Genomic DNA, 23,812 nt, shown 5'->3' with positions numbered 1-23,812 from the left:
AGTAAAGATTCCACCGAAGCAGTTTACTGAATGGGACAGGTGGATATCAAGGTTTATATGGGGAGGAAAGAAACCTAGGACCAGGTACAAAACTCTGCAGCTCCCCAAAGATAAGGGAGGACTGGCTCTGCCAAACCTCGAGGAGTACTTCTATGCCGCACAAATCAGACCCTTGATATGTTGGTGTAACAATGAGTATTTTTCAAGATGGAAAAGTATAGAAATAGAGCAGGCGGGCGTTGAAGTACGAAACTTGATAGCATATAAAGGCCTACTGGGAAAAATAGGTAACCAATTGAATGTAATAACCAAAAATACAATTGAAATATGGAATACCGTTGTTGAAAGGTATAAACTAGAGAAAGAGGTAAAGAATTTGAGCTGGTTTGCATTTGACGATAGGTTTATGCCTGGGATAAACGACAAAGGGTTTAAACAATGGGCAGAAAAAGGGATCACAGCAATATGTACAATGGTTGAACGGGGTAAGCTGCAGAGTTTTGAGAAGTTGAGGGATAGATTTGGATTAGATGAACATGAACAATATCGCTACCTGCAAATAAAGGATTATTATGAGAAAGAGATAAAAACTGACACTGATAATGAGGTTGTTGAGGTATTTCGGAGAGCTTATGAAGGTAAAAAATGCAGAGTGATCTCAGTCCTTTATAAAAGTTTGATGTCACGTAGAAAGTCTTCCTCCCTTTATATCAAAGAAAAATGGGAAAAGGAATTAAAAGAACAAATAACAGAGGAAGAGTGGTTTAATATTTGTAAAACACAGTGCACGTCCACTAGCTCCAGGATCTGGAGAGAATTCAACTGGAAGAATATGGTCAGATTTTTTATAACACCCAAGATTAAAAAAGGGGCGGTGTCTATTCCGCAGCCATGCTGGAGAGCGTGTGGCCACATGGATGCTGACCATACACATATATTCTGGTCCTGCCAAAAGTTAAAAGGATACTGGGACAAAATATGGAGGGGTTTAAGAAAAATAATAGGATATGAGATACCAAAAATATGTAAGATACTCTACTTGGGGAATCTAACACAAGATACAATACAAAAGGAGGATGAGTATCTGGTTAAAGTATTGTTGTCAGCCAGTAAAAAAACAATTACCAGAATGTGGTACAAAGTAGACCCCCCGACGGAGGAGCAGTGGATATGCACTGTGAAAGAGATTTTTGTAATGGAGAGAATCACACATAAACTGAGACTACAAGAGACACAATTTGAGGATAAATGTAAAAAATGGACTGATTACAGAAGACGAGAAGAGGACACCATCATTGCCATTGAACAATAAGGACTTTGATATAAGAATGAATGTTTAACTATATATGTATGATGTGCCCTGATACTGTAATTGTTGAAAGAAAATTGGAATAAAAAAATAAGTTACAAAAAAAGAAAGGCACCATGTTCTAGTGGCCCGAGCAGTTGTGCAGGCATGGCGATCTACCACCATTCCCATCAGAGTCTTCAACCCTGGTGCTACACCTGTCACCCTGAAAAGAGGGGCTGTAGCCGGGGTTCTGCAACCAGTGAGAGTGTTGGAGAAGGTGGAACCCCAGCCGCCAGGAGCCCCTGCAATGCTTGTACCTATTAACCCTGTCTCTGCTTCTGTGCCTAATCATCTGCTGACCCTATATGCTGAGAGCTGCGCCAACCTCACGGAGCAGGATCGTGCCGGGCTGGCCCATCTGCTACAGTCCTATGGTGATGTTTTCTCCACGGGGTCCTCTGATCTAGGACGCACTAATCTTGTGCAGCATGACATCTTGACAACCCCGGGTTCCCCTGTGAAACAGCCACCACGCAGAATGTCCAGAGAGAAACAGGTGGCAGCAGACCAGCAAGTGCAGCAGAGTCTGGAAGCAGGGCTAGCTCAACCTAGCAATAGCAGCTGGGCTGCACCCATTGTGATGGTGAAGAAGAAAGATGGGAACCCACGACTATGCGTGGATTACAGACCTTTGAATGAACGGACCATTAAAGACGCTTATCCTCTGCCCCGCATCCAGGACACTCTGGACACACTGTCCACCGCCAAGTATTTCAGCACACTGGATTTAACATCAGGGTATTGGCAGGTGGAAATGACACCAAGAGCCCGCAAGGCTGCTGCTTTCTGCACACGTAAGGGATTGTTTGAATGGAATGTGATGCCCTTTGGACTTTGTAATGCCCCGGCCACATTTCAGAGACTTATGGACCGTGTGCTGGCTGGGTTACAGTGGGAGACATGCTTGGTGTATCTCGATGATATCATAGTCCTGGGGCGGGATGGCGCTGAAATGTTGGAACGGTTGGGCCAAGTTTTCACCAGACTTCGGCAAGCCAACCTCAAGTTAAAACCCTCCAAGTGCTGCCTGTTTCGGGAGCAAGTGGCTTACCTGGGGCATATCGTCTCCTCTGAAGGCATTGCTACCGACCCCCAGAAGATCCAGAAGGTGATAGAGTGGCCAACACCCCAAAACATCTCAGAGGTACGGCAGTTCGTTGGTTTGGCTTCGTACTACAGACGTTTTGTGGAGGATTTTGCCACAGTTGCTAGGCCACTTCATGAACTCACCAAAAAGTATGCACGCTTTGACTGGACGGACGAATGCCAGGAGGCATTTGAGGAACTAAAAAGACGACTGACATCTGCACCTGTTCTAGGCTATCCCCTTGACAGCGGCGAAATGTTCCTTGACACTGATGCTAGCGATTGGGGGATCGGAGCAGTCCTCTCCCAAGTACAAGGAGGGGAGGAGAGGGTCCTAGCCTATGGGAGCAGGCGGCTGTCAGCCACAGAGCAAAACTATTGCACCACCAGACGTGAGCTCCTAGCAATGGTGGAGTTCACTGCCCACTTTAGACAATATCTGCTAGGGAGACCATTCACCATCCGGACTGACCACAGCAGCCTGCGCTGGTTGACCAGGTTAAGGGAGCCAGAGGGCCAGCTAGCTCGATGGCTTGAGAAACTGGCAGAATACGACTTCCAGGTGCTCCATCCTCCAGGTAAACAGCATCAAAATGCAGACGCACTCTCGAGGAGGCCTTGCCGCTCATTGTGTCCCTGCACAGTTCCAGAGCCTAGTCTCAGTGACCAGCGTCAGCATAAGATGGTGCAGTGCAACCTGTCTGACAATACAACTGAAATGACACAGCACATTCCAGTGGGGGTAGATGGGGCCGATCGTCCTGGTGGGGGTTGCCTTACACTTAAGCCAGAGTCACCGCCAGTGGGGGTAGTGAGCTCTACCTGTGACAATGGCTGCGAACGTGCTATTTCTCATCCGAATGTATACCGAGTGAGTGAGCAGCCCAACACCAACCTTTTCTGTGGGTGGACCCAAGAACAGCTGGTTGACGCACAAATAACTGATACAGACATTGCACCGGTAAGGAAGTGGATGGAGGAGGGAAGAGGTCGGCCACCCTGGGCCGACATTGCACACTGCAGCCCTGCCACTAAAGCCTACTGAGCACAGTGGAAAAGACTTTACCAAAAAGATGGAGCTCTGGTAAGAAAGTTTTACTGCTCAGAAGGGAAAGAGTTCCATCCTCAGATTCTGTTGCCCAGGGTGTACCGCAATTCTGTAATGGAGCAGATGCACGACGGTCCAGTGGGTGGACATTTCGGGGTAGAAAGGACCTTTGCGCGACTTCAAACCAGATACTATTGGTACAACATGAAAGACGATGTCACTCTGTGGTGCCGCACCTGCACCAGCTGTGCTGCCAAGGCCCGACCTAAGAAAACACCTCGAGCTGCCATGGGCACTGTGCGAGTTGGTGCCCCTATGGAGAGGATTGCGGTCGATCTAATGGGACCATTAAATGAGACAGAGAGGTACAACCGCTACATCCTGGTAGTACAAGACTATTTTAGCAAGTGGGTGGAGGCTTATCCAGTACCAGACCAGCAAGCATCGACAGTGGCTGGAAAGCTTGCCTCTGAGTGGGTATGCAGGTATGGGGCTCCACACAGCCTACATAGCGACCAAGGCACCAACTTTGAATCAGCAGTTTTCCAAGGAATGTGTGAAATGCTAGGAATAGAAAAGACAAGAACCACTCCATTTCACCCGCAGTCTGATGGACAAGTGGAGCGTTTTAATGCCACCCTACAGAAAATCTTGGCTTCTACTGCAGAGCGATGCCACTGGGACTGGGACTTGATGATCCCATATGCAGTTATGGCATATCGGGCAACCAAACACAGCTCCACAGGTCTGACACCAAACATGATGCTCTTTGGACGAGAAATAACAGAGCCAATTGACCTGGTCGCCGGTTTGCCACCTGGTGCTGACAATGTAGACACCATTCCACACTATGTTCTACAGCTCAGGGAGCGGCTGGAGCTTTCCCACCAGCTGGCTAGAGAAGCCCTGGGAAAGTCCATTGAACGCGCCAAAAGACAATATGATAAAAATATTCGCCAAGCTCAATATCATGTTGGAGACGCAGTGTGGTACCTTGTTAAAGGCACTAAAAGAGTGAAAAACAAAGTACAGAAATTCCTGCCTTCCTACGAGGGCCCATACTTTATTGTGGGTCAACTGGACGACTTGATCTACAGGATTAAAAAGGGCCCGAGGTCAAAGGCCAAAGTAGTGCATCATGACAAGCTCAAGCCATACTATTCTCGCACCCAGCTGGACAACGCCTGGGTCTTCCAAGATGCGGATGCCTGGAAACCGGTGGAGGTGCTTCCTTCCCCACCAGATCTTGACCCTACAACCTTGGATATCGGTCCCCTCAACCTGTGGGACACACCTTCAGCTGCTGAGGATACTGCCACATTGGAGGCTTCCGGGAGCCCCCACCTTCACTCCTCATCACCAGCTATGGCCAGTAACCAGCCACTGGACAGCCTTGCTCAGTCTCAGATGGATAGGATTGGGGAGCTGGGCCATTTGAACCCCCTTCGGAGGTCCCGGAGGGTCCGCAGATCACCGGACCTGTTTGGTGACTGGGTCAGTCACTAGACACAAGGGAACAAGACTTTTAACCTGAGCCAGGGTGTAGGCGGATCGCTGCCCTGCTCAGAGGAAAAAAAGAAAAAAGAAAAAGAGTTCCAGAATTGTAACCTGACAAATTGTAACAGGATGTTAATGTTCTGAGATAAAAATGGTTGTGTGTTAAAAGGGCCCGTTTGAGTTGGGAAGTTGCCAGTGAGTAACCTAGACACTAATAAGCTGTTTACCACCTTGTGATGAGGAATAATGCAAGTAGCTTAACATTGGTTAGTCTATGCAATGCCCTGATCTTGCTGTTTAAAACATGGATATAACGAGTTAAGTTATTTATGGTTTACAGTGTTACACCCCTTAGGTATGGATGCCATGTTATGTTGTGGACTCTTATGTTGCATTTATGTCAGAAGGTATGCAGTGTGCTTTCATGAACATTTTATTTGCCTTTCCATCAATGGGAAACCCATTCAAGAACTGTGGGAATTTTGGACTCTTCCGGAAGGAATGTTTCAGCATAACAATGTTCTTATATGTCCTTCTTGAATGATGTAACTGTAGTAGTGCTGGAGTGATGTTAAGGGTTTAATCATCATCCAGAGTGGGGGTAGTGTTACAGGCACAGCCTGAGACAGCTGGGGGCCTTGGACGTAAGGACGTAACCTATGTTTATGTGAAAACAGGGAATTGTGGGAAGAAGGAAGTGCTAGAATGGTGTGTGCAAGAGGGCCATCACTACAGACAGTCGAAACAGTGTCAAGATAGGTTCAGGGCTACCGTATCCAAAATTGTTAAGGCCGCTGTTCATGTCATTCAAAATAAATTCGTTGTGACCGGCAGTCCACTGAGCCCTCCTTCTTCTTCAAGCGGTGCCCGGACATTGTTACCAGCTGATTTACGAGCCACAAAGCGGAACGCTAAGTAGAGGCCGGTGCGCTCCCAACTACGGTTCGGAGCCGACTAGATCGGATCAGGTAACAGCAGTTAAGAGACAGAATGAGACAGAGAGAGCGTTGGCCGTCACAACTCCACAGTTCATTCATTCAACATGAGAGTAGCCAGAGAGAAAAATAAAGACAAATGGAAATATGGATTAGAATTGAAACTAAATCATCACCTTAATCAGATTATAATATTGAGTTGTTAAATCTTCTGATGATCTGATCCATTTTTAATTCAGACTGTTTAACAGAATATCTTCCATCATTTACCACTTCCTGTTTTGACTGAAGGTTTAGATTTACAATCTTCTATTTTTATCTTTCACACAAAGAATAGATCCCAATAAATGGACCTGGACAGTAGAGTTGACTCAGAGTAGAAGAAGAGCAACAGCATGAAACAGTGGCTCACTAGCGCCCTCTTCCATGAGGCAGAAGTACTGGCTGCCTCATCTCCTTGTTTTTCAGTGCGGTTTAATGTCAGATCAACAAGACTAAATATGTTCCACTCATACATGAAATACATTAACTAGACTATGGAAGATTAGGACACATGATAAAAATGGACACAACCAATATATTGATGCCATACAGACAGTTAGCCACAGGCAGATTGCGCAATCCGAGGCTCGGCTTCCTGCTGCCTCAACTGGTGTCTCTCCCTATATGACCATATATGGTCGCTCCCTGTATTCACATTAGAAATACTTAAATCCAGAGATTCTGACAATAAAAATGATTGAAATGACTGGAATCATACAGAAAATGTATTTATATCACAGACCAATGGATAAATAGTAGAAGTTATTTTATTCATTCATTCATTCATCTTCTGTACCTGATTATTCCTGTTAAGGGTCGCGGGGTCTGCTGGAGTCTACCCCAGCTGTGCTAACATACAGACACACTGAAAGTCACCATTACATTCATGTGGGGCCCCCCCTAGAGGCAGCTCCCCTGCATTACTGTGTCCTAACAGCCTTTAAGCTTCATTGACTTTAACAACTAACCAGAGGTGTCAAAAGTATTCACATTCTGTACTTAAGTAAAAGTACGGATACTTGTGTAAAAAAATACTCTGGTAAAAGTAAAAGTACTGATTCAACTCCTTTACTCAAGTAAAAGTAAGAAAGTACAGACTCTGAAATGTACTTAAGTAAAAAGTAAAAATGGTTTTGCCATTAATGAAACAATTCATCCGTTAATTTTGCAAAATGAAAAAGTTCTAGCAGAATAATCTAGACTGAATTGACCAGATGTCCTGCATGAACATCTGAATCATTTTTAATAATAAATTGAGGGTTATTGGGTTGTTGTTTTTAGCTAGCTAGTGTTAGCTAACTATCAAAAGGTGTGTTTCCATAGCATTGCTAATGTTGTAAACTAGCTTCCAAAAAATCCTCAAAAAGCTAATGATAGCAACAGAAACCACACCATACATGAATTTGTTTGTTTCACATTAGACCAGTAGTTCTCAAATAGTGGGGTCAGGTGGACTTTCAGTATTACTGTCTTTATTGATGCTTGAACGATAAACACGCCTCCAGTCACTGGGTGGCAGCAGAGTTCAAACTAACCAACAGGCTGCCTGTTCAAAACAGTAGAAGAAGAACACAGGAAGCGCATCGTCGACTTTCCTTCTCTAGTCCAATGCTCTAGTCATGTCCGATCATGTCACGTCTTTTACGTGGAGGTTAAAAAAGTAACGAGCTTGTTTTTCAAATGTAAGAAGTAGAAAGTAGAGATATTTGTGTAGAAATGTAGGGAGTAAAAGTAAAAAGTCATCAGAAAAAGAAATAGTCAAGTAAAGTACAGATACCTGAAAAATCTACTTAAGTGCAGTAACGAAGTATTTGTACTTCGTTACTTGACACCTCTGCAACTAACAGTGGACATTTTCTACAGTTTCTGATACAAACACTCGTCTTGAACTAAAGAACATTTACAGATTTATGGAGGAAAGTTCTGGATGAAAATGAATTAGATTCAGTTAGTGATTAAACATATCAGATCTACAACAGTAACAGACAGTGAACTTACTGTAGTGTCTCCAGTCTACAGTCTGGACTCTCCAGAAAACCACACAGCTGCTTCACTCCTGAATCCTTCAGGTTGTTGTAACTCAGGTCCAGATGTTTCAGATGGGAGGGGTTGGACTTCAGAGCTGAGACCAGAGAATCACAGCTGATCTCTGACAAACTGCAGCCCCTCAATCTGAATAAAGAATAAAAGATGTAGATTAAATGATGAATAATTCAATCAGATGTGTTCAGGTTTTAAATGTGCAGCTCAACATTACTGCAGCGTTTCCCAAACTTTTTTGGCTGTGCCCCCCCTTCTATGTCCCAACCAGGTTGACACCCCCCCAATCCCCCACACCTTTAAAAACACAACCATCTTTTTTATAGCCATATTAAAGGCAGCATGTTTAATCTGCTCAAATGACCAGAACACACATAGAACAAAATAATCAGCATCACAACAATGAGCTCTCACATTTGAATTAAAGTCAAACACTAACATTTTCAATAGAATGGAACAAATTTAGCACAAGCTTCCACTTTAAAGAGCAAAGAGGATGATGACAGGCTCAGGATCAGAGGCAGAAAGCAGATCAGTTGGAGGAAATGTTAGAAGATTTTCAGACGCCTTCAACTAAAATTGCAGCAACTTTAAATGAGCGTGGAGCTAACACAACCCGTCATCATAGCACAGCGGTTATGGAGATAAAATGACAACGCCAGTCATTTGAATGAAACTGTAATAAAGTTCCACACGAGCCACAACATCAATAACAAAGAGCATAGGCTCAGGAAGAGATAAAACAAGAGGATCCATGTGAGGATGTTAAAGAGCAGAGCAGGTGGCTCAGCTTGGTGTGCACCAGTAACGTACGCTGAGGTTGGTGGCTCAGATTTACTGGAGTGTGACTATCAGGACTAAGTTAGTCACTGAGAGGAGAAAGTGGAGCTCTGTCTGACACGCTGAGTCCACTTTACCGTTACTTTACCGTTAGACTCCGCATTCTCGCTATATTTAGCTCTTGCCCTTTTTATTTTTCATAATGCTGGACTATTGTATTTTGCCCAATTTTTCACAGTAAACAACAAAAAGAAACGAAGGAATCTGTGGAGTTTTTTTTGTCGTTTAAGTGGATAACGAGGGAGGAGAGCGTCAAGCTCATGGCTTCGGTGTTTAGGAATTTACAGCGGCCAAGGGGAGGGCACTATGAAACGCATGTCCATGAGCAGTGATTGACACTCTGTTAGATACACCCTTGGACTTGATCGGTGCATCTGAATGTGGAGCGGTGGATGTCTTGCAAATCGCGCTACAGGCTCTAGGTGGGGCCAGAGGAGCCGAATGTTTTTAAATGACCTGCTTCATGCAATTATACTTGAACACAGGGTCAGTTTCAGCAAATATGACAGAAAGTTAGTTTTATAAGACTTTCCTACTGCACCTTTAAGCTTCATTGACTTTAACAACTAACAGTGGACATTTTCTACAGTTTCTGATACAAACACTCGTCTTGAACTAAAGGACATTTACAGATTTATGGAGGAAAGTTCTGGATGAAAATGAATTAGATTCAGTTGGTGATTAAACATATCAGATCTACAACAGTAACAGACAGTGAACTTACTCTAGTGTCTCCAGTCTACAGTCTGGACTCTCCAGAAAACCACACAGCTGCTTCACTCCTGAATCCTTCAGGTTGTTGGTACTCAGGTCCAGATGTTTCAGATGGGAGGGGTTGGACTTCAGAGCTGAGACCAGAGAATCACAGCTGATCTTTGACAACATGCAGCCCCTCAATCTGAATAAAGAATAAAAGATGTAGATTAAATGATGAATAATTCAATCAGATGTGTTCAGGTTTTAAATGTGCAGCTCAACATTACTGCAGCGTTTCCCAAACTGTTTTGGCTGTGCCCCCCCTTCTATGTCCCAACCAGGTTGACACCCCCCCAATCCCCCACACCTTTAAAAACACAACCATCTTTTTTATAGCCATATTAAAGGCAGCATGTTTAATCTGCTCAAATGACCAGAACACACATAGAACAAAATAATCAGCATCACAACAATGAGCTCTCACATTTGAATTAAAGTCAAACACTAACATTTTCAATAGAATGGAACAAATTTAGCACAAGCTTCCACTTTAAAGAGCAAAGAGGATGATGACAGGCTCAGGATCAGAGGCAGAAAGCAGATCAGTTGGAGGAAATGTTAGAAGATTTTCAGACGCCTTCAACTAAAATTGCAGCAACTTTAAATGAGCGTGGAGCTAACACAACCCGTCATCATAGCACAGCGCTTATGGAGATAAAATGACAACGCCAGTCATTTGAATGAAACTGTAATAAAGTTCCACACGAGCCACAACATCAATAACAAAGAGCATAGGCTCAGGAAGAGATAAAACAAGAGGATCCATCTGAGGATGTTAAAGAGCAGAGCAGGTGGCTCAGCTTGGTGTGCACCAGTAACGTACGCTGAGGTTGGTGGCTCAGATTTACTGGAGTGTGACTATCAGGACTAAGTTAGTCACTGAGAGGAGAAAGTGGAGCTCTGTCTGACACGCTGAGTCCAAGGAGGAAACATGAAACCATTACTGCTATTTAAGGGCCTTTATTTTGATCCTTCTGATAACACATACTTCTTGTTATATTATTATGCAGATGGACTTGCAGGACTAAACTATGATGAACAATAGCTTCAGAGGTCAACAGTAAAACCCCTCCCCTACCTCCCCCTCTCTCTGTATCAGACAGAACAGATTGACAGGTAGGTGCAGGTGATATTCATGAGCCAATCATTCAACCCCAGTCACACCCACTGCCCCTGGTGACCAGCAGGGCTTGAGCTTAGCATTGTCCCAAGTAGCACGTGTTCTCCTAAGTTGAAAAATCTAGTAGCACACAAATCATTTTAGGGGCACGATGAAAAGTTACCAAATAATGTGTTTGTCTTTAATAAAGTGACATGAGGTCAACGAGGAGGCATTTATAAGCAAAACTATTAAATTCATATCTTTTTAAGTTTTACAAGTACTGCACAGACTGAAGCTGATCTGGCCTGTGTTATAACATAGAACATTCATACAACAGGCAGGTTCATAATGTGATTTACTGTGTTTCACTAAATTATTTCGTCTGAAGTTCACGTTGCCTGTGACATAAACAGACTTTCCAGCTGCTTCTGAGCTTTGCAGTATTTACATTAATTGGTTTTGGTAAAGGAGCCACGGGAATGTTTTCTGCCAGTCAGCATTAAACCTGTACTTTCACATTAATTGTCATATTAATTGTTGCTACAGTGTTAAAAGCTCTATCCAGCTTTGCTTTTATTTTTATAAGAACAATTGGTGCACTGCACCTTTAGAACAACAGCGCTGTCTCTTTCAGAAAGACGGTAGTCTTGATTGTTGATTGTTGTTGAAGTTGTGCGTGGCTGTGGATTTATGCCGCTGAACTGAGGGTATGTTGTAAATATAAAGTAAAATAAATAAAGATGAACGTTTGTCTTGCTGTTTGGTTTGGAGGTGCAACAGATGAATGTTTTAGACTAAAATATCAATGGCACGTGATCTACCCGCACTACCTTTGAGATCTACCGGTTGATGCGATCGACTCAATGAGCCCCCTGCCCAGGGCCGTAGCTAGGAATTCTGGGCCCCCTGAAACAATATCTAATTTTTTTTTTACAACTGTGTATTATGATGTTTTTCTTTGTTTTTCTGGTGATGCCTGGTGTATAATCACTCAACAATGAGTTAGAGTATTATTATCTAAATTGTCTTTTTGTTATTGTCAGCCATTATGGTTTATTTTATTTTATATCGCTGTGAAAACAACAACAAATCTTGTTGGAACATTTAACTTCTTTGTATTTTCAAATGTCCCACCAATAGCGAACACATTTTTACAAGACCACACTTGAACACATCATGATAACGTTACTGACCTTCGCCTAATGCTCATAATTACTGAGTAGAACTTGAATGCGTCATAATACAGTTCAGTGTAGCCTGGTAAGTGAGCGGGTGCTTGGTGCTGACTGGAGCACTGTCCGACAGTAATATGTGTGAAACACACAGTCCGCTGTAGATAGCCTCCACATTAGTAACGTTCAGTTATCTACACTAGGAATCGCTGCTCTACAATCAACTGGCCACTTCCCGCCTCTCACCCGATGATTGACAGCTAACGTAAGCTACAGCCCCGCCCCGTCAGCTACGCGTTACAGACATTAGGCGCGTTCGACTTGATGCAGATCTGTCTGAGTCTGACTTGACGTGATGCATGCTGGGTTGTCATGCTCATAGATCTCGAATATGATTGGTTAAAATGAACTTGTTCTACCTAGCATGCATCACGTCAAGTCAGACTCAGACAGATCTGCATCAAGTCGAACGCGCCTATTGACTGTATATACTATGGACAAACCCTTCGTGACGTCACCCATTGGTTTCTGAATTCAAAAATGAAGCCTCTAGTGGGCGGAGACTTCGGTCGCCATGTTGGATTTTCTTTACTCCGCCCACACTCGGATACTCCAAATATGGACATGGGTGTCGTGCTGGGCCGGACCTAAGGCAGCCTGGACGCTGAAACCCGCCCACTCAACTCTCCGCTACCGTGTTAGCTCAGGCTACCGAGCTAGGCTAATCGCTATCCGCGGTGCTAGCAGCCGGCTAACAGGCAAAGCGGCCAACTCCCCCTTTTTCCTCACCCGTCCTCGCAGCACCCCACCTCACCTTGCTAGAGGTAAGTTCACCAGAAGATATATAACACTCGAAATAATCAGTTATGTCTTAATTTTAGTTATACACAACAAAATAAATAAAGGTAGTAACTTGGTTAAATTACAGCTGTAGGTTTTGTCGATTGCTGCAGAACTTTGTCAAGTTGTCATAAAACATTTACTTAAAACACCAACGAACCTGAATCAAATGACTTCACCGTTAAACTTTTAAGTTATATTTTTTATTAAATAATTAATATTTCGAACAACTTTAGTGGATTATGTTCCTTGAATATGTTTACTATCGTTAATAAACATTGTTGGTGCTGGCTGCTGTTTAAAGCTGCTGCTGTCTGGTTTAAAGCTCTTACCATAAATGACATTATGATCTGTAAAAGACAGGCACATTTATATTTATTACAAGATGATTCTCTTTCAGTAACTAGTTAATATACGTACTGGTATTCATCTTTTTACCCTTCAAATGTGACATAATTTTGTTAACTTATACTTTTTTCCCTTCCACAGATACAGTGATGATAACTGGTGACGGCGTGGGGCCTAGAGAGCTGTGACCACCATGGAAACAACCTCAGTCTGCAGGACGTCCTCATCTGTTGGTTTGTCTGGGTGGACTACAGTGGAAAGGCCTTATTCCCTTTTTTCCTTTTTTTTTTTTTCTATAGCAAATATTTTTAAATATTACATTAAAATCCTGTTTGTATTTGCACTCCTTTTGTCTTTCATGCTTACTGTAGATCTTTCACAAACGTCACTGTTAATCTGAAAGTTAAAAATAACAGGCAATGGTGTTCAACACATGAGATAGAATACAGAATGATAGTTTATGTAGAAAGGTAACAAACAAAAACTGTGCTAAAATGACCACAATATTAACACTGAAAACTGATGAATGTCAGCAAGTCCAACATTTGCTGTTAATTTAAATTATATTTAGTCTTTTCTATTTTAATAACAAAAATATTACTGTTATACAAGCAGTGGTTTAACAAGTTAGGATCAAGTCATGCATTCAGGGAAACATCAATATTATAGACAACACATTTCCAAGTTGTTTAGTATGCTTTAATATGTTAACAGATGTAACAGTAATTACAGATTCATATGTCTTGTGAAATAAGAAAGGTTTTCATTATTGTTGTTAGTGTTGTTTGTTCCAGATTTATCTCTCCCAGAGTGTCCTACAGAAGAAAAAGGTAACTGGTTAATAACAGTGGCAGAAAGAAATACCATGGTCTGTCTGGTGCAGGCCAGGAACACTGGACAAACATATAAGTAACTAAAAAGCACGAGGAGATAAAGATAAAAAAAATATAAATATGACAGATCCAAGACTGGAGAACCTGTGTATGACATCTGTAGCAACAAAGGCCTGTTCAGGTGTCATTAATCATTTTAGGTTATACAAATCATACTGTAATTGCACACAGGTCACCACTTCTTAATGATTTTAAGCTATTCGTTATATTGCCAAAATCAAGTTCAAAATTAACATTACATGCATGTTAGCTAATTTATGAGGTGAACTGTTTTTACCAACCTCATACAGAGGCATTAGGTTTAAAGGTATCATCAACACTTCTATATTATGTATTGATTTCTATACAAGTCGGTTTAATAACCGTAACAACCAACAATGTGCTCCCGTTAACATCGCAGCTAATGAAATACCTGAAGGCTAATTCATTAGCTGGCTAACGAGCTAGCTAACAAGCTGAGCTAACGCGCTTGTTTTGTTAAGCGCAAACACCAATGCTTGCTAATTAGTGCGAACTTATTTAGAATAAAACCAGTGTTTCACTCACCGAAAAAACTGAAGAGCAGATTTCTTTGAAGGTCTGTTAGAACAATTCACCGAACAACAAGCCATTGTTTATTCGGTATTTGTGTGTACTATTTTCCAAAACTGACTACAAGCACGGCCGGATAGCGGAGAGACCAAAGCTAGCAGCTAGCAGCTAGCAGCTACCGCCAAGGGACCGCGCCCATACGTCACCTGTCACTCAAGGCGGGAACGCCCTTAATAATGCAGAATTTTAAACCTTAATAAAAAATAAACGAACACGTTAGAAAAAATTTCACCCCCCGTACAGTTGTCATGAATAGTAAAATAAGGCATTGAGACTAAAACCGTTTTTTGTACCAGGCTGTAAACATGTTTAATATTGCTGTAAAGTTGGGCATTTTAACATGGCGGTCAATGGGGATTTGCTCCCTTTTGGAGCCTCAAGCGGTCACTCGATGAACTGCAGTTTTTTGCACTTCCGCATTGGCTTCAATTTTCAGACCCGGAGGTTGCCGCCTGGTTACAGACAATGAATAAATGAATGAATGAATGAACAAGAGGCGCCCTCGGTAGTTTTACTGTCACCATTCTTATAAAATGTTGATGTCCTGGGCCCCTGCTCTGTTGCTCCTAGCCCTGGCCTCCCTCTCTAGTCTTTTCTAGTCTCCAGATCTGTGTTTTTTGTTCCATCATCTTCATCTTCCTCACTCCCTGCTGGAGTTCGCTCGCGCTCAATTCGAACCCGCGGTGTGGACCAAACCATTTTTTAAGAAGGGGCCAAGAGGGTTATTGAAATTATTAAAATTAAAATATGGCGTGACTTTGTGTCTTTATTTTAGTTCGGATTCATTACTATGAATATAATTTAGTCGTAGAGGCTACTGGGGGCTGTGTGTGGCCCTGATGGGCTGTGGGCCCTTAGAACTGTCATCACCTTTCCCCCCTAAACGACGGCGCTGACCCTGCCATAGATTCTCCCTCTGCCTTTAACCGCCTTCCGCAGCACGTCACCAACCACGCTCACTAGCTGTAAATCACCTATTATTATTTTTTCAGCTGAAGCTGCATTCAAGAGCACAACCAACCACAACCTCCAAACGTCAGCAACACATCATGAAACATTTATTGAACGGTAAACTTCGGTAGTCGCACACGTGCTACTAATTGCATTTCACAATTCGCACTGAACTATTTTTTACCAGCATTTGCGACGAGGTGCTCGCACTGTGGAGCCCTGGTGACAAGTGACAAACACATCCCTGCCTCTACATTTACAATCATGAAGCCAATGAAACAGCTTCAATTCTCCATCAGTTGGCTGCTTTCACACTAACTGGTTACGTTTCATATCTCAGTGAGGATTCTTTACACAGGTATAAGGTTCATATCTGGACAAAGGACCAATGTCAATCTATAGCAGTTAAGAGACAGAATGAGACAGAGAGAGCGTTGGCCGTCACAACTCCACAGTTCATTCATTCAACATGAGAGTAGCCAGTGAGAAAAATAAAGACAAATGGAAATATGGATTAGAATTGAAACTAAATCATCACCTTAATCAGATTATAATATTGAGTTGTTAAATCTTCTGATGATCTGATCCATTTTTAATTCAGACTGTTTAACAGAATATCTTCCATCATTTACCACTTCCTGTTTTGACTGAAGGTTTAGATTTACAATCTTCTATTTTTATCTTTCACACAAAGAATAGATCCCAATAAATGGACCTGGACAGTAGAGTTGACTCAGAGTAGAAGAAGAGCAACAGCATGAAGCAGTGGCTCACTAGCGCCCTCTTCCATGAGGCAGAAGTACTGGCTGCCTCATCTCCTTGTTTTTCAGTGCGGTTTAATGTCACATCAACAAGACTAAATATGTTCCACTCATACATGAAATACATTAACTAGACTATGGAAGATTAGGACACATGATAAAAATGGACACAACCAATATATTGATGCCATACACACAGTTAGCCACAGGCAGATTGCGCAATCCGAGGCTCGGCTTCCTGCTGCCTCAACTGGTGTCTCTCCCTATATGACCATATATGGTCGCTCCCTGTATTCACATTAGAAATACTTAAATCCAGAGATTCTGACAATAAAAATGATTGAAATGACTGGAATCATACAGAAAATGTATTTATATCACAGACCAATGGATAAATAGTAGAAGTTATTTTATTCATTCATTCATTCATCTTCTGTTCCTGATTATTCCTGTTAAGGGTCGCGGGGTCTGCTGGAGTCTACCCCAGCTGTGCTAACATACAGACACACTGAAAGTGACGTTAGCCAAATAACAGCAGCATGTTTAACACGGTATTAGCATTAGCATGCTAACTTAGAACACCACGAAAAAAATGTTCCGTCTGGATGATCTGTGGAGAACAAATGAGAACAAACCAGCTTTACGTGGGCCGGTCAAAGTCAGCCAAAGGGCCGTATACGGTCCACGGGTTGTGTAATGTCCAGGTCTGTTCTACACCATTACATGTTTCATCTGGTGCCCCCCCTAGAGGCAGCTCCCCTTCATTACTGTGTCCTAACAGCCTTTAAAGGTGCAGTAGGCAGGATTGCGAAGATCCAGGACTTAGCCAAAAAATTTGAACATCGACAACTTCTCAGTCCCTCCCCACTTTCCGCTAAAGCCCAAAACGGTCTCCCAAGCCCCTCCCCCCACAAGGGAGAGCTGTGCACGATAGAGCGCGTGCATATTGGCCCTGGAATACTGTGCACGAGCAGAGAACCGAGAGAGAGCGAGTAAACAAACTAGCATGGAACACACCAACGTAGTTTTTATAATACCCTTCGTTATTGCTAAATAATTTGACCTAAAGTACAACGATACAGTCGTTATACTTTAGGTCAAAATATTTAGCAATAGTCAACTTTAGGACAAAACCAAGGTTAGGATGTTTCTGAAAGTAGCCTACATCGGTGATGTTTGCTATCAGTAACAGTTAGAAGCATTCATTGTGGCGTTTTATTCCACAGTTTAGATTTATCATGTTTGCTATGTGGTAGATATATGACCGCTACCTGTTGATGTGGTTAGACGTTTGAGAGTGAAGCTGAGGCACAGGCCTCAGACGAGGATTACATCCCGGCTCCTTCTACACGACCGCGGCTATAGGAGCCTAAATGCTATTGTTGTTTATTAGTGTTTGAATAATAATTTAAGTTGATATGTGGAAAAAGGTTGTGATAAAAATTATGATAAAAAAGAGGTTTTTACATTATTTACAAGTGAAAGGTTCATATTAATAAGTTAATATTTCATTTATTTCACTTAAAAATGTGTGGATGTTCTTAGGTTTAAAAATCGTGCATGTAAGTGTCACGGGGCAGAAGTGTGGGTTTTAGTATGATTTGAATATTTTGTTTTATTGAATTTTAACCTTTGCATGCTTTTACTTGTGTTGTTTTTAACCATTTTATTTATTATGTTTTTAATGCATGCGTGTGTTTTTAACTAACTACTGCCCGTGAACACACCACCATTTGCACCTGGGAGGCTCCGCCCTCTCCCCGTACCACGGAACCAATCGGTAGCGGGGGAGAGTGGCGGAGGGGTATATAGAAAGGTACGACCCGGAAAAGAAAAAAGGCACAATGGGAGAAAGACGCCAGAGGTCCGGCGATAAGATGTAAGAACACAAGGAGAACGTGATGGATGGATGGATGGATGGACGGACTGACTGACGGACTGGGAACTGAGAGGACACGAGTCACCACCATGGGAGAGGAACGCCAGAGGGACGTCGTGGCGGCGTGAGGGGAGGAGAATGAAGAGGAGGCCGTGATCGAGCCGAGAACGAGGCGAAGGCAGCGGGTGTCCCAGCAGCGGGTGTGCCGGCCGAACGTATGAAGAGACCGCGGAGCGTTACTACATGAAGTTCTCGCAGCGGCAGGGCAGTGCGCCCTGCCTGGCGGGTAAGTTTCGCCCTATGGGCCGTCAGTAACGCTCTCGTGTGTGGTTGTGCGGCGGCACCTGTACCCGTGCGATGTGTGGACACCCGTACTGGCCATGTTGTTTCTTATCTTCCAGGTGTCAGCCGGGCAGCCCACTGCTAAGGGCCAGAAGAGGCGCCTGCGGCACCTGGAGCGGTGGAAGGCCTCCGTCATCTCCCCTCTGAGCCGCCTCGTCCCCGGTCTGGCGGCCATGATTGACTCTCTTTTTATTTTGTTTTAGTAGTGGACAGTTTTTAATGTTTATTTGTATTCTTTTAACTTTTGGTTTTAAAACCTTTTTAAGGTTTTAACGTTTTGTTCTTTTATTGTTTTTTATTTATTTTAAGTTCTTTTAATAAACCTTTTGTTTTTAGTACACCGGCTCTCGTTGGTTTGCCGTCCTCTCTCTCCTCTGGTCGCTGTCAGCGTGCTCTCCCCCGATAAATCACCAGTACCTGTGCTTCCCCCCTTTCCCTTCAATAACAATAATAACCTTCTCTTCATCTCATCATATCCACTTCTCATCTCCCCCTCTTTCCCCTCGTGACATAAGCTTTAATGGGGAGTATACGTGTGTGCGTGGTTGACGTAAAGCAGTTAGTCAGGTGCAGTCATCATGGAGTGGAGCCACACAGTTTTTTGACCTCTTCTCTTCTCTTCCCTTCTTTTTGCTCTTTACCGTTAGACTCCGCATTCTCGCTATATTTAGCTCTTGCCCTTTTTATTTTTCATAATGCTGGACTATTGTATTTTGCCCAATTTTTCACAGTAAACAACAAAAAGAAACGAAGGAATCTGTGGAGTTTTTTTTGTCGTTTAAGTGGATAACGAGGGAGGAGAGCGTCAAGCTCATGGCTTCGGTGTTTAGGAATTTACAGCGGCCAAGGGGAGGGCACTATGAAACGCGTGTCCATGAGCAGTGATTGACACTCTGTTAGATACACCCTTGGACTTGATCGGTGCATCTGGATGTGGAGCGGTGGATGTCTTGCAAATCGCGCTACAGGCTCTAGGTGGGGCCAGAGGAGCCGAATGTTTTTAAATGACCTGCTTCATGCAATTATACTTGAACACAGGGTCAGTTTCAGCAAATATGACAGAAAGTTAGTTTTATAAGACTTTCCTACTGCACCTTTAAGCTTCATTGACTTTAACAACTAACAGTGGACATTTTCTACAGTTTCTGATACAAACACTCGTCTTGAACTAAAGGACATTTACAGATTTATGGAGGAAAGTTCTGGATGAACATGAATTAGATTCAGTTGGTGATTAAACATATCAGATCTACAACAGTAACAGACAGTGAACTTACTCTAGTTTCTCCAGTCTACAGTCTGGACTCTCCAGAAAACCACACAGCTGCTTCACTCCTGAATCCTTCAGGTTGTTTCTACTCAGGTCCAGATGTTTCAGATGGGAGGGGTTGGACTTCAGAGCTGGTCCCAGAGAATAGCAGCTGATCTTTGACAAACTGCAGCTCCTCAATCTGAATAAAGAATAAAAGATGTAGATTAAATGATGAATAATTCAATCAGATGTGTTCAGGTTTTAAATGTGCAGCTCAACATTACTGCAGCGTTTCCCAAACTGTTTTGGCTGTGCCCCCCCTTCTATGTCCCAACCAGGTTGACACCCCCCCAATCCCCCACACCTTTAAAAACACAACCATCTTTTTTATAGCCATATTAAAGGCAGCATGTTTAATCTGCTCAAATGACCAGAACACACGTAGAACAAAATAATCAGCATCACAACAATGAGCTCTCACATTTGAATTAAAGTCAAACACTAACATTTTCAATAGAATGGAACATTATATTATAACCATTCTTATAAAATGTTGATGTCCTGGGCCCCTGCTCTGTTGCTCCTAGCCCTGGCCTCCCTCTCTAGTCTTTTCTAGTCTCCAGATCTGTGTTTTTTGTTCCATCATCTTCATCTTCCTCACTCCCTGCTGGAGTTCGCTCGCGCTCAATTCGAACCCGCGGTGTGGACCAAACCATTTTTTAAGAAGGGGCCAAGAGGGTTATTGAAATTATTAAAATTAAAATATGGCGTGACTTTGTGTCTTTATTTTAGTTCGGATTCATTACTATGAATATAATTTAGTCGTAGAGGCTACTGGGGGCTGTGTGTGGCCCTGATGGGCTGTGGGCCCTTAGAACTGTCATCACCTTTCCCCCCTAAACGACGGCGCTGACCCTGCCATAGATTCTCCCTCTGCCTTTAACCGCCTTCCGCAGCACGTCACCAACCACGCTCACTAGCTGTAAATCACCTATTATTATTTTTTCAGCTGAAGCTGCATTCAAGAGCACAACCAACCACAACCTCCAAACGTCAGCAACACATCATGAAACATTTATTGAACGGTAAACTTCGGTAGTCGCACACGTGCTACTAATTGCATTTCACAATTCGCACTGAACTATTTTTTAGCAGCATTTGCGACGAGGTGCTCGCACTGTGGAGCCCTGGTGACAAGTGACAAACACATCCCTGCCTCTACATTTACAATCATGAACCCAATGAAACAGCTTCAATTCTCCATCAGTTGGCTGCTTTCACACTAACTGGTTACGTTTCATATCTCAGTGAGGATTCTTTACACAGGTATAAGGTTCATATCTGGACAAAGGACCAATGTCAATCTATAGCAGTTAAGAGACAGAATGAGACAGAGAGAGCGTTGGCCGTCACAACTCCACAGTTCATTCATTCAACATGAGAGTAGCCAGTGAGAAAAAATAAAGACAAATGGAAATATGGATTAGAATTGAAACTAAATCATCACCTTAATCAGATTATAATATTGAGTTGTTAAATCTTCTGATGATCTGATCCATTTTTAATTCAGACTGTTTAACAGAATATCTTCCATCATTTACCACTTCCTGTTTTGACTGAAGGTTTAGATTTACAATCTTCTATTTTTATCTTTCACACAAAGAATAGATCCCAATAAATGGACCTGGACAGTAGAGTTGACTCAGAGTAGAAGAAGAGCAACAGCATGAAGCAGTGGCTCACTAGCGCCCTCTTCCATGAGGCAGAAGTACTGGCTGCCTCATCTCCTTGTTTTTCAGTGCGGTTTAATGTCAGATCAACAAGACTAAATATGTTCCACTCATACATGAAATACATTAACTAGACTATGGAAGATTAGGACACATGATAAAAATGGACACAACCAATATATTGATGCCATACACACAGTTAGCCACAGGCAGATTGCGCAATCCAAGGCTCTGCTTCCTGCTGCCTCAACTGGTGTCTCTCCCTATATGACCATATATGGTCGCTCCCTGTATTCACATTAGAAATACTGACATTCAGAGATTCTGACAATAAAAATGATTGAAATGACTGGAATCATACAGAAAATGTATTTATATCACAGACCAATGGATAAATAGTAGAAGTTATTTTATTCATTCATTCATTCATCTTCTGTTCCTGATTATTCCTGTTAAGGGTCGCGGGGTCTGCTGGAGTCTACCCCAGCTGTGCTAACATACAGACACACTGAAAGTGACGTTAGCCAAATAACAGCAGCATGTTTAACACGGTATTAGCATTAGCATGCTAACTTAGAACACCACGAAAAAAATGTTCTGTCTGGATGATCTGTGGAGAACAAATGAGAACAAACCAGCTTTACGTGGGCCGGTCAGAGTCAGCCAAAGGGCCGTATACGGTCCACGGGTCGTGTAATGTCCAGGTCTGTTCTACACCATTACATGTTTCATCTGGTGCCCCCCCTAGAGGCAGCTCCCCTGCATTACTGTGTCCTAACAGCCTTTAAGCTTCATTGACTTTAACAACTAACAGTGGACATTTTCTACAGTTTCTGATACAAACACTCGTCTTGAACTAAAGGACATTTACAGATTTATGGAGGAAAGTTCTGGATGAACATGAATTAGATTCAGTTGGTGATTAAACATATCAGATCTACAACAGTAACAGACAGTGAACTTACTCTAGTGTCTCCAGTCTACAGTCTGGACTCTCCAGAAAACCACACAGCTGCTTCACTCCTGAATCCTCCAGGTCGTCGTTGTAACTCAGGTCCAGATGTTTCAGATGGGAGGGGTTGGACTTCAGAGCTGGTCCCAGAGAATCACAGCTGATCTCTGACAAACTGCAGGTCCTCAATCTGAATAAAGAATAAAAGATGTAGATTAAATGATGAATAATTCAATCAGATGTGTTCAGGTTTTAAATGTGCAGCTCAACATTACTGCAGCGTTTCCCAAACTGTTTTGGCTGTGCCCCCCCTTCTATGTCCCAACCAGGTTGACACCCCCCCAATCCCCCACACCTTTAAAAACACAACCATCTTTTTTATAGCCATATTAAAGGCAGCATGTTTAATCTGCTCAAATGACCAGAACACACATAGAACAAAATAATCAGCATCACAACAATGAGCTCTCACATTTGAATTAAAGTCAAACACTAACATTTTCAATAGAATGGAACAAATTTAGCACAAGCTTCCACTTTAAAGAGCAAAGAGGATGATGACAGGCTCAGGATCAGAGGCAGAAAGCAGATCAGTTGGAGGAAATGTTAGAAGATTTTCAGACGCCTTCAACTAAAATTGCAGCAACTTTAAATGAGCGTGGAGCTAACACAACCCGTCATCATAGCACAGCGCTTATGGAGATAAAATGACAACGCCAGTCATTTGAATGAAACTGTAATAAAGTTCCACACGAGCCACAACATCAATAACAAAGAGCATAGGCTCAGGAAGAGATAAAACAAGAGGATCCATGTGAGGATGTTAAAGAGCAGAGCAGGTGGCTCAGCTTGGTGTGCACCAGTAACGTACGCTGAGGTTGGTGGCTCAGATTTACTGTAGTGTGACTATCAGGACTAAGTTAGTCACTGAGAGGAGAAAGTGGAGCTCTGTCTGACACGCTGAGTCCAAGGAGGAAACATGAAACCATTACTGCTATTTAAGGGCCTTTATTTTGATCCTTCTGATAACACATACTTCTTGTTATATTATTATGCAGATGGACTTGCAGGACTAAACTATGATGAACAATAGCTTCAGAGGTCAACAGTAAAACCCCTCCCCTACCTCCCCCTCTCTCTGTATCAGACAGAACAGATTGACAGGTAGGTGCAGGTGATATTCATGAGCCAATCATTCAACCCCAGTCACACCCACTGCCCCTGGTGACCAGCAGGGCTTGAGCTTAGCATTGTCCCAAGTAGCACGTGTTCTCCTAAGTTGAAAAATCTAGTAGCACACAAATCATTTTAGGGGCACGATGAAAAGTTACCAAATAATGTGTTTGTCTTTAATAAAGTGATATGAGGTCAACGAGGAGGCATTTATAAGCAAAACTATTAAAT

General features: G+C 42.7%; 1 protein-coding gene across 2 annotated transcripts in view; it reads right to left on the bottom strand.

Moving 5' to 3' along the window:
- LOC311507439 (NACHT, LRR and PYD domains-containing protein 12-like) overlaps window positions 1-23,812 on the bottom strand; it is an 83,311-nt gene that overhangs the window by 17,637 nt on the left and 41,862 nt on the right. For both annotated transcript variants that reach the window (XM_084571769.1, XM_084571768.1), the window contains exons 9-12: window positions 22,422-22,598; window positions 19,752-19,925; window positions 9,564-9,737; window positions 7,958-8,131 (exon numbers count right to left, since the gene is read on the bottom strand). In XM_084571769.1, the coding sequence (XP_084427895.1) occupies window positions 7,958-8,131; window positions 9,564-9,737; window positions 19,752-19,925; window positions 22,422-22,598 (699 nt within the window). The remainder of the gene's footprint in view (window positions 1-7,957; window positions 8,132-9,563; window positions 9,738-19,751; window positions 19,926-22,421; window positions 22,599-23,812) is intronic.

Source organism: Chelon labrosus (assembly GCF_963514085.1).
Source record: "Chelon labrosus genome assembly, chromosome: 22".
Taxonomy (NCBI): Eukaryota; Metazoa; Chordata; class Actinopteri; order Mugiliformes; family Mugilidae; genus Chelon; species Chelon labrosus.
Note: the sequence above shows the minus strand (reverse complement) of the source record. Positions and strands in the feature narration are given on the sequence as shown.